This window comes from Filicampus tigris, chromosome 18, assembly GCF_054856515.1.
Source record: "Filicampus tigris isolate MCC_2025a chromosome 18, RoL_Ftig_1.0, whole genome shotgun sequence".
Taxonomy (NCBI): domain Eukaryota; kingdom Metazoa; phylum Chordata; class Actinopteri; order Syngnathiformes; family Syngnathidae; genus Filicampus; species Filicampus tigris.
In genome coordinates this window covers 2096032-2113196 of record NC_141234.1, presented here as the reverse complement: position 1 = coordinate 2113196, position 17165 = coordinate 2096032, and the positions used below count along the sequence as shown (strand labels likewise).

The 17165-nt window shown below is 46.7% G+C and overlaps 1 protein-coding gene across 1 annotated transcript; it reads left to right on the top strand.

Moving 5' to 3' along the window:
- The first annotated feature begins 2669 nt into the window (after positions 1 to 2669).
- arpp21 (cAMP-regulated phosphoprotein, 21) lies at positions 2670 to 16997 on the top strand. Its single transcript, XM_086014141.1, has 21 exons — positions 2670 to 2963; positions 6095 to 6201; positions 9618 to 9766; positions 9849 to 9966; positions 10321 to 10359; positions 10436 to 10504; positions 10577 to 10661; positions 10907 to 11045; positions 11303 to 11440; positions 11531 to 11630; positions 12122 to 12217; positions 12295 to 12332; positions 12428 to 12484; positions 13508 to 13710; positions 14759 to 14881; positions 14974 to 15086; positions 15393 to 15461; positions 15537 to 15731; positions 16105 to 16183; positions 16445 to 16521; positions 16623 to 16997. Exons 4-21 carry the CDS (start codon positions 9856 to 9858, stop codon positions 16722 to 16724), a joined length of 1833 nt encoding a protein of 610 aa, XP_085870267.1. The 5' UTR covers positions 2670 to 2963; positions 6095 to 6201; positions 9618 to 9766; positions 9849 to 9855; the 3' UTR covers positions 16725 to 16997.
- The last annotated feature ends 168 nt before the right edge of the window (positions 16998 to 17165 follow it).

The following is a 17165-nucleotide window of genomic DNA, read 5'->3' as shown; positions in this document are numbered from 1 at the left end:
CTGTGAGCACAGGTACGCACGCGCGCGCACACACACACACACACACACACACACAAACACGTCTATATCTATACCGGGGTCTTAAGAGGTGCCGCATTGTTATTATGGCATGTCCGACTGTGGCAGCTTGTTTTCCCTCAGACCTCTCACACTGATGACTCACGCATGACTAGATGGGGGCGGAGGGGTCGACTCCGGCTGGGGGATGAGGGGACTTTTAAGTGGTGGGAGGGAGTTCTACTAGTCTTCGAGTCTCACATAGCCTAAGGGGCTAAGAAGGTGAAGTCATTCACAATAAAGTCTATCTTGGGCAAGCGCCCCCGTGTTTGTGGGACAGAACGAGGGTGAACCTGCGAGGGAAGGCATGAGTTTGAAAGAGAGTCTGAACGTGTGTGTTCAGGAAGTGAGCGTGCGTGTGTGAGTTGAGAAAGTGCGCGTGTATATTTGTGAGTGCGAGGAAGTCCGCGTGTGTGCGTGTATTTGGTGTGAGCAGGTGGCAGGCGTGACGTGCGTCAAGTTCCCGGCAGCCGACTTTGCCCGGCCACCAAGGTGCTCGCGGAGGTGCGCCCGTCATCCGCATTCCGCGAGGGAGCAGGTGCGCCCGTGCACCCTCGCGTGGTGCACTTGGACAATTTGGAGCCACGCCCACAGCAACGCAAAAAAAAAAAAAAGAATATCACGGTAAATTTCCAGACTTTTTAATCAACACCCCCCCCCCCGCCCCCCAAAAAGTTTGGTGCCGTTCCAAATTGTGGGTGCGTTTGATTTGTTGCAGGGCGAGGGCCGCGCGCGATAACTGAGCGTTAATTAGTCCGGCGTTGGCGAGGGAAGGACATTTAAAGCGGGACGGGAGATGTGGTATCCAAGAGCACGGTCTCCACGGAGACGGTTGCCATGGCAGCCGCTGAGATCTCGCCTCATTAGCAACAAATATAAATAGCCGCGCCACGCAGCTTAAGGCCGTCATGTGATGCCCGTGGCGGAGGAGAAACAGAAAAGAAGGAACGCGCGGGAGAAGCGAAGAGGAGGCAAAAAAATGTGAGAAGTGAAGCGAAGCGAAGCGAGGGGGGGGGGCTGCGTGCGTGCAGGTCAGGGAGGAGCAGGAAGTAAATTGAACGTTAAAGGTGAAGTCATCGATTGCGCGCTAATGAAGAAAAAGCGTTCGATGAACGTGGACCTCATTCGCGTTTTCCCCGTCAACAATAAAAGTTTCTCAATCACTGTCCAGTGTGCGGTTCCGCGTACGTTTGAATGAATTGTTGTCGTTCCAGGAAGTGACTTCCTTGCGCCTAACTGAATAGTACACGTTTTATTTCACTCTATTTTATTTGAATGTATTTCATTTGTATTTAGTTGACTTTACTATATTTCATTTTTAGATTTGATTGTATTTATTCTGCTTTTTTATATTACTTGATTTTGTTTTGCACACATTTTGGGGGATTGTTACCAGGGGCAGAGCTATGGGTGGGTCTTGACAGACTGCCCACCCATGAATGAGATTCATGAAAAATATATATACTTTTAAAATTGTATTTACTAAAAATTGTATTATGACAATTTTATTATTCATTATTACTAAATTATGTTTGTAATTGTGTTTCGTTGTGTTTTTTATTTTATTGAATTCAATTTTATGGAATATTTACAATGGCATAATTGTGGTTGTCTAAGGAAGATCTGAACTCCATATTCAGTTTGTCATTTTATTTTAATATAAGATGCGTCGGAACAGTATGATTGTGCTCAGTGAGAGAAATATTCAGGCCCACCCTGATTTTTCCAGGCCCACCCATTAGCCACGTTCTATCTCCGCCCCTGATTGTTACTTTGAATATACTTGTGGTTTTTTTTGGGCTACATTTTATTTTAGTCTACAAACTTGATAGGTCATGAGAGGCAAAGAGTTTAGTGTGTGTGAGAGAAAGGAGTTTAGTGGGTAGGGCTGCACGCATGCGTGCGTGTGAGAGAACGTTGAGTTGAGAGTGCGTGCGTGCGTGCGTGAGAGAGTTGAGAGTAGTTGGCAGAGAGAGCGGAAGTTGAATGTGTGTGATAGAAAGTTGAGTGAGCTTTACTGTGAGAGTCGAGTATGTTCGAGTGAGAATTGTGAGAGAGAAAAGTGAGAGTGCATGTGTGCAAGCGGGAGAGTCGGAGGTGTGAGTGGGAGTGTGTACATGCGTGGGAGACCCAATTGAGTGCATGTGTGTGTGTGAGTTGAGAGTGAGAGCGTTGAGTGTGTGCGTGTGTAGAAAAACTAGAAAAAGTGTATGTTGAGAGAGGGTATTCATGAATGGGAGTGTGGGCATGCATGCGTGGGAGAGTTGAATGGATCTGCGTGCATGTGCGTGTGAGGGTATATATATATATATATATATATATATATATATATATATATATATATATATATATATATATATATATATATATATATATATATATATATATATATATGTATCCGTGACATGACCCCTTTTTACGGTGGATCTTTTCTCTTTGGTTTGAAACATTTAGCTTTAAATTAGCTTCGGTTTCCGTGTGCATGCATGCGTGGGAGAGGGAGAGAGATCTTGTTTTTCCTCGCTTCGTGTCGCACGATCCTTGACACACGCCCTCCTTTTAAGGTGGATCTTTCTCTTTACACGGACATTTTCGGCTGAAAATGCCTTCTGTGGCGTGCGCGCGCGCCCGCGCCCGCGCGTGCGTGCGTCCCTATGAAAGCTGCAGCATCCTGCGGCCCGAGCCTCCGTCGAGATCGCGCAAGCCCACGCGGTCTGCTGAACAGGTGCACTTCCTGCGCAGCATCCTACCCTCCTCTCCTCTCCTCTCCTCTCCTGTCTTCTCTTCTCTTCTCTTTTCTTCTCTTCTCGCGTCTTGTCTTCGCTTGTCTCGTGGGCGGTCCACCGAGTCCTTTCTGCTTCTCCGTCCAGCGAGCTCCTCCTCGGGATGCTTCTCTTCTCCTCCCGGTGAGTCAGGCGCTCATTGATCAGAGAAGGTAAAAAGTTGAGGACGCCCACCCATGTTGGCGCTGGTTGCTTTTGTAACGTTTTGAGCGCTGCGCTGACGCACGCCGGCTAAAATTGTCACACGCGCGCTCGTCCCAGGCCTTCGGTGCATGAGCTCGTCCTGTTGCCGCTCAGGACACAGGATCCGCAAATGAAATGCCCACTCGGTGACGTCACTTGCCAGCAGGATAAGAAATCAAAAGTTATTGCCAAGTGAAGATTAGTTTTCATTTCGCCATTTTTTTTTTTTACATTTCTCCACCGGTTCAAACCATTCCGGCTTTGACTTTTTCAGCTCATTCGGGACATGCTGGAAAGTATTGATCACATTCCCCACAATCCCCAAATGTTCACTGTAAAAATATCAAGTTAAAGTGAATGTCAATACAAATATGTTCCCCACCCCCACTTGTCTAAACACAGTATTATTGCGTTTGAGGAATATGAATTAAGCAGCCAAATCCAGCTGTTTTGATCCGGGGGCGGCCATTTTGCCACTTGTTGGCGACTGAAAATGACGTCACACTTGCTCAGGGCTCAGGTAACGACCAATCACGTTTTCCGCGTCATCAAAAGCTTGCTTCACTTTAGTTTTAAAACACAGGGGTTATCTTTTTTTGTTTAAAACGTGAATGCGCTGATGTCATAGTGATAATGTTGTAGCAATGACGTCATGCTCATTAGCATGCCAGTGGAGGATGAGGCGGGGTGTATTTGTCTGCCTGCTGTCTACTTGCTCAGTCGTTCTCTCCATCATACTTTAAATATTCATAAGTGGCCCCTTCTGAATATTCATGAGACCCCGTCGCTCGTTAATATTCATGAGCCTCACTTGTTGAGGTGTCATTCCATCTCTTTCACACACACACACACACACACGTGCTGTAATAGGTTGCCAATGGATGGTGACTAGTTATTATGTTACTTGTGTTTACGCACACACTACACTGATGCACTCCGTTCATGTAGCTATCAAGTAAACAACAGTAGCAAAATTAGCTCAGTTTTTCATATGGGGAAACTTGCATAGCTAGCCTTGTCCGAAAAGTAGAAAATACGGCAACTCTATCACAAACAAATTGGCTTAACTTGGTATAAATGGAAAACTGGCCTAACCTTGTTGAATAAGTAGTACATCTAGCATCGTAATTAGCTTAGCATTAGCCAAAATCTAGCCTAGCCTGGTCCATAAGGTAGTACCTCCAAATCAACCTAATTAACTTGGCTTAACTAGCCTAGCATTGTCCAAAAAGTAGCAAGTGTAGCATCTCCATAGTAATCTAATTAGCTTACCATAAACAGTAAAAAAAAAAAAAAGTAGCAACACCATAGCAACCAGTTGAGGTGGCATCTCTATAGCAACCTAATTATCGTCATTTTGACATCTCCATAGCAACCCAATTAGCTTAGCTTAACTAGCTGAGCATTGCCCGCAAAGTAGAAAATGTAGCCCGGAACAATTTCTTATGCAAGCTATGCTAACTAGCCTTTAGCTTGGTTAGCATGACCATTGACTGGAAGTGGGGCCCACCGCTTCTTCGGTAGCTTTAGCGGTAAGCGAGGGTCCGAGGGGGGGGAAGTGACGTAAAGCACAGTGACACACGTTCACCAATGCACAAATCCTGGCTCAGCTGTCCACCGGCTAATGTTATGACGTCTGTTTATGTAACTCGACCACACCGGCGACCATTGGCACCGGCGACCAGTCTCTGAGTCTCCTCTGTGCCCGCATGCCTGCCATACTGAGCGCAACAGCTGTGTTGTGTGTGTACGCATACCACCCCCTTAAATAATCTCTCCAGCGTTTGATCTCATCCCTTTAGTGCAGTCGCCACAATTTGGTCAAAAAGTTCATGAAAAGTCAAGCACCTTATGTTCAAATTGTACTATTTATGTACACCACACGTTATCGTTTACATTTTTTTTAATCTTACTGTATTTCTCTACTTATTGTGTTAATGCTGAGAGACAATCATTAACACTAATGCTGTAAATGTACCAGTAAGAACAACAGTGTGAGCGCTGAGACGCGATCATTCACTACAATGCTACTTTTAGATCACAATAGTTTTCTTGTTAATGCTGAAAGATGTCATTCACATTTATGTGACTATGTTTTTATTCCTACTCTGTAATTGCTGGAAGTCGCATTAATGCTGTAATGCATCATTTCTTATGTTTACGCGTTTTTATTTTTTGTACTCGATGCCAGTGGCAGGGATGGACAATGAGGCTGTGATGCTTATTTACATATTGTGTGAATGCTGAGAGATGACCACCCTTCTTAATGCTACATTTCTACTGCTATAATTCTCTTCTAGATTTGGGAATGCTGAGATACAATCATCCATGCTGAAAAAAAAAGACGGTTCACATACGTTACACTATTGCTCTTCTTATGGTGTGAATGCTGAGACACGATCATTCAACTACTTACGTTCCTGGATTTCTCTTCTTGTTTCAATGATGAGGGTGCTTTGATGCATTATGTCTTATTGTATAAATGCCGAAAGACGATCATCCTTGCAAAAGCTTTCATACTGTACCTGCTTTTCTTTCTTGTTGGAAATGCTAAGAGAAGATCGTTAACATATTTATGTAATGCACTATTTATGCTACACTATTTATCTTCTTATTGTGGTAATAGCCAACTGAGAGACGGTCGTCACGAGTACCTATATTCCTCTTAGTGTGGCCATAGTGAGTGACAGGCATGCACACTGATGCTGTAACCCAGCCTGATCTTTGCGAGATGATCATTCACGCCAATGCTAAGTTCTACAACGACATTGCTCTTGCTATTGCGCAAACGCAGACTGACAACTATATTCACACTCAGACTTGCGACTTGAGCAACGTGGACTGACTTCTGCAATGCATTGCAGCTGCAGATTCATGCCTTTCTTTGGTCAATGCATCTCTCAGCATTTCAGGTCAGCATTGCAGACGCTTGTTTAACGCGTGGTGCGGTATTGTCGTCTTTGACGTGCACTGACGGTAAAGGGGCCAGGTGAGTCGTTCTCAGTGATCCGAGCCCTAACCCCCTCCCACCCTGATTGCCCCCCACCCCTCCTTCTTCTCCCCCCTCCCAGTCGAGAGTGGAGCAAAAGCGGAGGAGGAGCAGCGCGGCTCGTCACTCGACAGCCTGAGCCCCGCGGAGAGGAGCTCCAGTCCGGCTACATCTCGCCGTCACCTCCCGGTAAGACCCTCCGCCCCTCAAGACGCCGCCGACAAAAACACATCGTCGTTTCGAATCACATCGCTCACATTTGCTGTCGATTTAAAGATCAAGATCGATTTGAATTTTTTTTTTTGTCGATTGAAATCTATTTTAGCCGGGTGGCACGTGCTTTTTAACTGATCGGTTTTTTTTCCGTCTGCGCTGAAAATTCGCTAAATTTCACACCCTATTTCCGTCTTCAACTAATCGTCGGATGAATGTAGTCGTTTTATTTATTTTGGAGTTGTATGACAGCCGGCTGAAGCCCGACGGCAGCCTCAGTAGCACCACCACCAGACTCCCCCAAACCCCCCCCGCGCCTACGAGTAAAAATAGCCCCGCCGTCGTCAAGCGTGTCCCGGGTCAACAGTAATGCGACACACCGGCAAGTGTGGAGCTTCTTCTTCTTCTTCTTCTTCTTCTTCTTCGTCTTCTTCTTCTCCATCTTCTACATGACACCTGTTTTGGAACTTTCACACCACAAGCGGCTTGCTCAGGGGATTTCGGGGGCCTCACTGTAATGAAAATGTATTTTTTTTCCCCCCACCAAAACAATGATGACGATGATAACATGCGGGCAGGTTCTTTCCCCACCACCTCACTTTTTGGGGGGCTTTGACGCAGCTGTCGCAGCCACAAAAGATGCTGTGGCCGCACAGGTGCACTCAACACAACAATGTAACCTACATTACACTTACGTTCTGTACAAAGTCAACTTCTTGTGAAGGACTAAAAGGATACCAAGATGTCTCTTTTGTCAAAGAGCTGTAAAAAAAAAAAAAAAAAAAAAAAAAAAAGGCGGGCTAATCTGGCCAGTGTTTGTGTTGGCGAGTGATGCCTACTCGAGATCGGTACGTTTCCATTTCACCGGCAGAACTGTCTTTTATTAAATTAAAACAATCACTCAACTTGGCCAATTTTTTGTTTAGCAAAAATATTCGAGGAATATTTTCAAACAAGGATGTGTTCAGGGACGTTGCTACACCAGGGCTAGTTGGGGCTGTAACCCCCTCAGAAATCTGTGTAGCCGCAATTAAGCATTTCATTTCCTATTCTAAAATATATTGATCCATTTTCTCACCCCCGCATGTATAGTTCAAGCACCCGGTCATCTTTATGTGCACTATGTATCATCATATAATTAATTGGATGTACTATCAAGTTATTATTGCTATAACCATCACATTGCACAATAGAAATCAACACGACAACTGGAAATAATCCAGTTCTAGAAAATGAAATTCACAACACATCCAGTCACATGCGAGTGCGCTATGTACTCGTCCACTGGCCACAGCATATCATTAATTGGATGTTCTTGGCAAGAAACTTCTTGCCACATATCAACCACCACTTTGCTCAGTAGAGAAAAAAAATACCAGCCAAACCCCACCCCCCCCCCCCCCCGCCAAAATTCCGCAGCACACTTGGTCACATGTCCGCTCGCGATGTCGTTTGATTGAATTGGTGCCACCGATTCCTGATTATTGCCACCGTGCACAATGGAAATCACGGCAAGCGCTGTTAAACGTCTTGGTGCGAGTACGCCCTTAAGTAGCTCCTGGAGGCCAGTGAGGCGGCAGATGGATGATGATGATGATGATGATGACGACGACGACGACGACGATGTCGCCGCACGCTACTCGCCTCCCGCCCGCCATCCATCACGTGCTAATGATGGTGTCACACCTCCTCCGCCGTCCTCCTCTTCCTCCTCCTCCTCTTCTCCCTCCATCCCCCCAGGCAGTCTTCTGTGTACCTGCGTCTTTTTATTTTATTTGATTTTTTTTTCTTCCCCACCCTCCTAAAATAGTTTTTCTGCGGCGTTCCGTGCGCATTTCCACAACGTTCCGTGTTTCGAACAAGGTTGGGGAGCCATTTTGTGATCGGGGGGTGCCATTTTGTAGCGCCCCCTGAGGGCTGTAGTAAATGACACAAAATGGCGGCACGCTAGGCTAACGGTTAGCACGTCTGCTAAAAACACGACTCTAAAACGTCCGTGGGTGCGAATGTGAGTGTAAACGGTCGTGTGGTCACATTGGCTGGCGACCAATTTTTTTGTTTACGTACATGTGAGTTGACACAAACTATCTGGCGACTAGTCAGTCGTTTGTTTGTCTTTGTACCCTGACATGGACGGACGACGTGTTCATGGTTTGTCTTATGACTGGCAACCAATCATTAAGCTGTTCGTCTAAATGTGCCCCAACATTGACGGGCGACCAGTTTATTGTTGTCCCTATCAGGGTTGGAATAGTTTGGGATTTTTCGTTACAGTTCCTTTTTGATTTCATTTTGACTTCAGTTTAATTCAGTTGGTCTTAATTTGTTTCCGAGGCGCTGGTTTGTTAGTTTTATTTTTGATTTTTTTTTTTCTCAAAACTGCTTCGTTTTAGTTGAGTTTTTATGGGTCTTGGTATTAGTTTGAGTTTTTTTAATTGACTGTCTGACCTTCCTTCTTCTGTACAGCAACGCAGAAATGAATACATTTAAAATGCATTTAGATATGATATTGACACAGATGAAATTGCTATAAATGATAGTTTTGTAAAAATAAGATTTCGTTTTTTGTTATTCTTATTATATTAACATTTTTATCAATGTCACCTTTATTGATTTCATTCGTTTTTTGTGAGCTAAAATGGTTTGTGTGTGCCCTAACATTGACTAGTGATCAGTCCAGGGTGTACCAAATGTTGTGTCCACTGCACGCAATTATTCACTGTGTGTGTGTGTGTTTTGTTCTCTCAAGTGTGGTGCCAGTGAGCGCCACGCTCTCCTCTTGCTTCCTTTTCATCTGCCGCCAGCCCGTTTTGGGACCCGCCATCCTCGGAGCTCATTATTCCGCCGTCTCAGGTGTTACCGGGATAAAACGTTCCCCGCGGGCGTCGCGTGCCAGCGGAATGCGACGGGGCGGAAGCCATTTCCCTTTTTGCGCGCGCGCGCCCGCGTGCCTTTTGGCCCTCGCCACCGTTCCCGCCGCTCCGGTATTCCGGGAATATCTGGCGCGTATCGGATGATGCTCCGCGCAGCTGCTGCTTCTAAGAAAAGCTCCGGGACGCGTTTGAACATTATATGTAAATACACAAATGGCGCGTGTGTGAGGGGGGGGTCCCAAACACACACACACTACGCACAGACACACACACGCACGCACACTTACTGTAATAGGCTTTGAGTAGCAATTAGCTATCAGGCCAGGAGGCCTTTGGAAAGCTAGCATGGAGGCACACACACACACACACACACACACACGCACGCTTAAGCTTGCCGACTTGATGTCATCGCCAGAAGCTATGCCTTTATACCGCAGCAGCTGTTGGATATGACTGTACGTGTGTGCGTGTGTGTGTATGTGCAACCAATAACCATTTTTTCCCACCTCTCTTCCACAGCCCTTTTATTTCCCCCCCCCCTCCCCTCCCGCGCTAAAGCAAGCAAAGGAAGAGGAAGAGGAGGATAATTGCGTTTCTGGTGGCCGCCCCGTGGGATCATGGGATATATGACCTCATCATTCACCTGCCAGCTTCTTCACTGAGTATCGGTGGGTATACACACACACACACACACACACTCAAATATGCTCACACACATAAGCGAGCGTTCACGACGTCCGCGCTTTGCAGACGTAGAATGGACACGGCAGTGGAGGCGGACCACGCCCGCCGCGCGGCGTCGTGCGATGCCATCGCCAGCCCGCCGCCCCCCCTCCCCGCCGGGGGGGACGACAAGGACGGCCAGCAGGTACGCTTTGCAAACGCTTCCACGCCGCGGCGCGGTCAAATGCTCTCCGGACCGGATCGCTTGCGACATTCCGACGAACGCGGCAAGCGGCCCAGACGCGGCGCCGCCACTTTTAACGCCCGACTCAGTGGTCGCGTTGCGGCGACAGCAGTTGCCGGCCGGCGTCGCTGGCTTGCCTCCATTACGGCTCTGATGCTAGCTTGGAGGCACGCACTTGATAGGTCGATTCGCCTTCCGTGCTTTTCTTTTGATATGGGAGAGCCACACGGGGGGGGGGGGGGGGGGGAAGAAAAGGGGCGGCACATTAATAATGTACGCGCGCGCACTCGGAATGACTAATGTTGTCCCTCGCAGAGTCTTTGTCAACAGACGGCGGCGCAGAAAAAAGTCAAGGTAAGCGAAAAGGATGGCGCCCGGCATTTCGTCAAAACGGCGCCATCGCTCATTTGTCCCGCTTCTCTCGCCGCAGGCCAGAGGCAAGCTGGTGCGCGGCGTGGCCGTGTGCGACGACGCACCCGCCAAGGAAGAGCAGCTGCAGGTAGGGCGCCCGTCATCGTCCTCAGCATCACTTGGTCCTCTTCCTCATCAGCACTTCCTCTTCGCCCTCCAGGCGCCGCCCGACGCCGCCGCCCGCCGAGACGGCGGCGCTTCCTGTCGGCAGGACGAAGTGGATAAGGGCGCCGCGCTTTCCAAAGGTGAGTGCAGTCACAAATCAGGGGTATGTAGTCGAGCGCTCCATCGACGCTAGCTTCGTTAGCCTGTCCGTGACGTTTTTCATGCCTTCCTTCCTTACTTACTCCCCTACTTCCTTTTTTACTTCCTTACTTCCTTCCCTCATTCCTTCCCTCCTTTTTTCTTTCCTTCCTCCCTCCCTCCCTTGAAATAAGCGGGTTTTCAAAATCTTTTCTCCATTAAGTGTCCTGTCCGTGCGTGCGTGCAGAGAGCAGCGTGGAGTACCGCGACTCGACGGGTGTGGACCTCCACCGTTTCATCGTGGACACGCTTAACAGCAACCCCAGAGACCGCATGATGATGCTCAAACTGGAGCAGGACATGGTCACCTTCATCACGGGAGATAGGTGCGCACGCACGCACGCACGCACACACGCGTACAGTAGGCGTGTAAATGTGAAGGAGAGCGCGTCCTTGTGCGCTTTTGAAACAACGATTCACACTGCAAAGTCTGCTCAAGCTTGAAGAGGCTCATTTGTGTTTTGGGCAAAGTTCGATACAGCAAAATTTAATGCATGCTGCGTACGCACACGCAAATGATATGGAAATAAATCCATTTCTCTCTGTCTACGTGTTTCCTAACTCGCCGCCGTCGTTTGCGCAGCGCGTTCAAGAAGTTCCCGCACATGTCTTCGTACCACCGCATGCTGGTGCACCGCGTGGCCGCCTTCTTTGGGATGGAGCACAACGTGGACCAGACGGGGAAGTCGGTCATCATCAACCGCACCAGCAGCACGCGCATGTAAACGCACGCACGCACGCACACGCCGGCCGTCCTCATCCTCGTGCCGTCACTCGGGTGACGTTGCGCAATCTTCTCCCCCTTGTCCAGACCCGAGCAACGTTTCCTGGATCAGGTTCAGGAGGACAAAGCCGCCGAGATCCCACACTGGAAAACCATTTTGAAGCGCGACAGCAGCGCAGACGAGCAGGTGGGCTCATATTTATTTGACTTATTGAATCTCTCTCTCAGTATTGCCTTTATTAAGCCAAGGCACATATTCAACATGAGGGGAAAAAAAGGCACTAGCGTAGCATCAAACACGTCACTTTGGGGGATCCAGACAAGCTTTATTTTCCAATCATTTTTACCCTTCCCATCACATTTGCATTTCTTGAAACACATTGTTCAAGTCTTACTGTTAAAGTAAACATCAAACAAAGAGAATCACAAGCGGTTTATTTAACGCAAGCTAACAATTTCGCCCCTGCTAGCTTAATACTGACACATGATGTAAAATGCTATCGACAGGCTCACAAATAGCGTCAAGCATTCAAAACGGAGGGATTCTTAGCCCTCCAATTGGCGACAACATTGGAGGATATTTTTGAAAGGAGCAGTATTAAGATTGTTCCTTCTCGTAGTAATTGGGGAAAGCGTTTTGACCGGCTACTCACATTTGTGTTTTTCACTTTGCCTCAGACACGACGCTACGCCTGTCGCGACAAACAAAGCAAGTCTGTGGATGAGCGAGAGGAAGAGTACCAAAGAGTGCGAGAGAGAATCTTCGGCCAGGAGGTGAGACTTGACTCAAAATCACAAGAAAACAATCTTGAACTCTTCTTCTTCTTCTTTTTTGTCTTGCGCATAAAAAGCCTCCCTGCACGCAGGAGGGCGGCCACGTTGAGAGCAGGTAACCTCGCCCGCCTTGCCTGCGTGTCCTCGTTCACCTTAATCCAGCGACAATGGATCATTAACACAAGTGTGTGTGCGCGCGTGTGCGCGTAGGCCCGCAGAGGAATGCAACCCGTACGCCGAGACCCAGAGGAGAAGGCAGCTCTTCAGGTAGCTCATTCATCATCTTAATTTGCATCGAGCGACTCGCGCGCGGGCACACACTCGACTGCGCGCTGACTAATTGAAGGGAGCGCACAGTCGGCAATTAAGGACACGCTCACACTACAAGGCCATTATTTTTTGAAAAACCTACTTTTACTTGACACTGACCCTTGCTGTCCATGTAAATTGCGTTTAAAGCCACTGCAACTCGGCAAACTTTGTTTCCGCACTTAATCAGTTCTCGCTTACAAAAACACATTTTGCATGATTTATGTTGTTGTTATTGAGCCTTTTACGCAAGAGTGATTTTTTTTTTCACGTAGAGGCTAGAGCGCCACCTAGTGCTTTGGCATACACTTGACGGGAAGATAAAATGTACTCACCTCAATTTGAATTCGATTTTTAGCACCTTAAAAAATAACTGCAGCTGTAATAAAGTGCTGAACATAAAATTGAACACCGGACATAAAAGACAATAAAAAACATTTAAAACGTGAAACACACGCAATCAGAATGAAACTAATTGCGTCATGTTTTTGTAATCCATTACAGTACATTTTTAAGCATTGTTCTGTTGTATTTAACATTTTTTTTGTACATTTGCATTTCATCTTTAAGAACAGTTTTACAATATTTAATTCAGTAGAATTTTTACTCAAACAGTCAAGCACACAAATCAAAAATGAGAACACTCACAAGGAGCTGCTGTTGCACTATTGATGGCACTCACGAGGCCACGCCCCTTAAAGTAACAAATCCGACACATGACATATTTCTTCACATTCTCGTTTATCATGTTTGTATACAATCCAGTGCTGCAAAGGAAATGTGATTTTGTTTTTTTTTTTGGGGGGGGGGGGGCTGGAAAAAGATGAATGGCATTTCAATTCACTTCAGTGGAGAGCAATGATTGGATGGACAAGAAAATGAAGCTTTATCACGGAATGAATTGAACGTGAAAGTCAAGGTTCCTCCCCAACATGGCCGCCTTCCCGCGCCCGCTCACGGCGTCCATCTTGTCGTCGGCAGGGGGAGCCGCGACAGCTCGGGCTCCAGCTGGACGGGCAGCAGCCGGCAGAGCAGCACCGAGACCGACTGTCGCTACGGCAACGAGCCCCGGCCGTGGAGCAGCACCGACTCGGATTCGTCCTCGTACCAGCGGAGCGCCGCCACCCACAAGCCTCGCCCACCGCAGGCCGCCAATCCCGGCTGGGAGCCCCACGGCGCAGCAGGTGCGAGATGTTTTTCCACGCCGTAGACACCTCCGACTTGTCGCCAACGCTGCATGCTAATCACATCTGCCGGCCGCTGTCTAATTAACAGCAAAAAGTCTTCGCCTTCGCGCCCGAGCTGCACATTTTTACACCTCCGCTCGTCTTCGCACCCACAAAAATGAGAGAAACACATTTTTGGGTGTTGTTGTTGATTTTTTTTTTTTTGTTAAAAGTCCCCCCCCCAAAAAAAAAAAATTGGTGATACATGCTTTTCATACAGAAAATTTGGGTCGTTTTTGTCTAGTTTCAGATTGAAAAAAAATGTTTTCGATGGACATATGTGACTAACATGTAGCCAACTCTCTAATGAAAAGCATGTAAAGCAGTGGTTCTCAAACAACTTCTCAAACTAAAAAGAAAAAATTGTAAATAATGATCTGATAAAGTGTACTGCACATTGTTTTGTTTTGTTTTTTAATTAAATAAACATATATTAACATATAATAAAAATATATTGTCCTGGATTAAAAAAAAAAGAAGTACTTCTCAAACTAAAAAAAAAATTGTAAATGATGATCTGATAAAGTGCACTGCACCTTTTTTTTTTCAATTAAATAAACATTTGAAAATAACCAGTTCTTAAACGCTAGATGCAAATGTATTGTCCTGGATTTAAAAAAGGTTTAAGCCACAACATTAAGCACAGTTTGAATTTATTGAATTCTGTGATTTTTTTTTTTTTATGTTTAAAAGTATACTTTAAAATTGGGCTTTGAAGTCTTCAAGGGAATAAAGCGCTTCGGACTCAACTTTGTCAGAGTCCTGCCTTTTCTTTAAAAAAAAAATAAAATAAAAAAAAAATCACCAAAAGATTGACAATTTTTAACTCTGAAAATATGATGTTTTTTACACTGAAAAACTCAAGAAGGATGAGAGAGGTTTGACCCACCTCTCGCCCTAAAATTAGCTGGGACAGGGGTCAGCTCCCCCTAAAGGGGACTAGCGTCACAAAAAATGGATGTCGCTGATATTGTGTGGTGGTAAATCCTTCCTTTCCCTCCACCAGGTTCCGTCTCCCTCTACAGGGTGTCCTCCGAGCCCCCCGTTATAGCAGAGACCCCCGCCCAGTCCGCCTACATCCTGGAGAACGGCATCCCCCCGGGAAGCATCCTGGTCAACCCGCACACCGGTTGGCACAGACACGCACACACACATCCACACACACACACACTAGTGACAAGGGCAGCCATTTTAAAAGCCAAATGGCCACTGATGTTTCAGGACAGCCTTTCCTGAACCCTGATGGAAGCCCCGTGGTGTACAACCCGCCTGGTGCTCAGCAGCCAATCAGGAGCCAGATGCACAGCGCTCCGGCACAGCAGCCTCCGCAGCAGGTAACGCGCGCACAGAGATGAGTGTCGTGCAAAGATAAGAAAAACAAGAGTGCACATATACAGTGGATATAAAAAGTCTACACACACACACAAAAGAAAAAAAAAAAAACAACTCAATGAAGTCATCCAGGATCAAGGTCACATTATGGTGGAACGTTCTGAAAAGATTTATCATGATCTTTTTTTTTTTTTTGTACATCACAAAAACCTGGCATTTGAACAGGGGTGTGTAGACTTTTTCTACCAACTATTTATACCAAAATGCCAATGACTATGAGATGATTAACGTGCGTGCGTGTGTCCCAGGTGTACTCCTCCGTCTCGTACACAGCCCCGCAGATGTTGCCCGTGGCCCCTTCACAGCCGTACCCCGCCGTACGTAGCACGGCCCCACTGCCCGTTAGCACGCCAACGCTAACTTCCCGCTCACGCTTGCCTCGTTCCCCGCAGATGGAAGACCTGTCGCAGCAGTTTGCCCACGTAGCTGTCAGCTGTCAATCGGCGGGGGAAGCCCCGCCCCTTTACCCTCCGGCCCAAGGCTACGTGTTTGCAGCCCCGCCCCTGCCGCCGCCGCCGCCGCCTCCTCCCCCCGCCGCCCCTCATCAAGCTCCCAACCCCCACAGCTACTGCCAGCCCTCACCGCAGGTAGGAAAGAACACCCACTTTAAACATTAAAGATGGGCGATACTGAAAAATCAGTAATTGGCGCTATACTCTGGCAGTTTGACACGTCGGCGAATCATCATCTGTGTCAGAATTCTTTGAAATAATTCCATTTAATATTCATCATAAAATATAAAACATTGCTTACAAATCAATTGGTGATTAGATTGTGTTGATTATCATACCATATTTGAATAAATTTAACTATTTCTTTGAAAATCAATATTTATTAGATCTAATAATGTATTTTGTAACATTAAAAAAAAAAACTTTTAAAAGACATTTATGGAAAAATAAAAGCCTCGCCCCAAATCAACGCCTGACCACTGCAGTTGAATACTGTGGTTTGTTCCAGGTGCCTGCCTTCTACTACAGCCAGTATCCTACCTCAGCTCAGCACCCAGTCAAAGCCGCCTCGCCCGGCTGCAGCGCAGGTAAATAAATACCTTACCCCCGAGAAAGCCCTAATGACCCCCAAACACGATCAATGTCGCGAGTAGTAGAGGAGGGGGCCGTTACACTGTCAGAGATGAAGTCCTGAGGGTCTCACAGTGAACCGGTCTCTTTTCCTGCTGCTCACACTCGTCCGCACCGGAGCATCCTTCGGTGGAAAATTAAAAAAAATAAAAATAAAAAAATGACACCCTACCCCACAACAAGTTCCCATCATGATGTTTTTCCTGTGTTGGCGCCAGGTTACGCCCCCGTGGTGGGTGTCCCGCAGCAGCAGTCGTACACGGCCGTGCCGCCGCACCACTGTAGCATTCTTCAGGTAAACGGCAACGCCCCCCCTACCCCCCAGAAAATTGAAATCACAAAAATATTGCAAATCTGATGGGTTTTTTTTCTCTCTGTTTTGTAATTTTTCTGCAGGGCGGGGTCTCCGTGTATCAACCCAATAAACTTGGCGAGGCAGGATACTGCTGCGTGGTGGCACCGCCGCACCCCCACTGTGGTCCCGGCTGGACCACATAACATTGATAACACGCACACACACACACATGCATATAATTATCCCGCCGCATGTTCACACAAAGCACTCTCACATTAATGCACTGTACCAAAGCTTAATAGTACATCTATACATTTATATATAGAGAATTCAACACAAAGCTGCTGTATTGACTGCATAATTTATACTATACACAAAATTGAGTTTTATATTGATATGAATATATGTATTGTGATTGATTGATGCCAAAAAATGCACTGTGTGACTATATTTAATAAACGCACATGGCAAAGTCCCGTTTGATGGATCCACGTCGGTCTCTTTAGTGCAAGTGCACTCACGTGACACAATATTTTCTCATCATTTATATAAGAACGTTTTTAAAATTGATTTTTTTTTACTGTGACTCTTCAGCACCTCCTTCTGGCCATAGACTGTAGCCTCAAGTACCGGTATTTAAATAA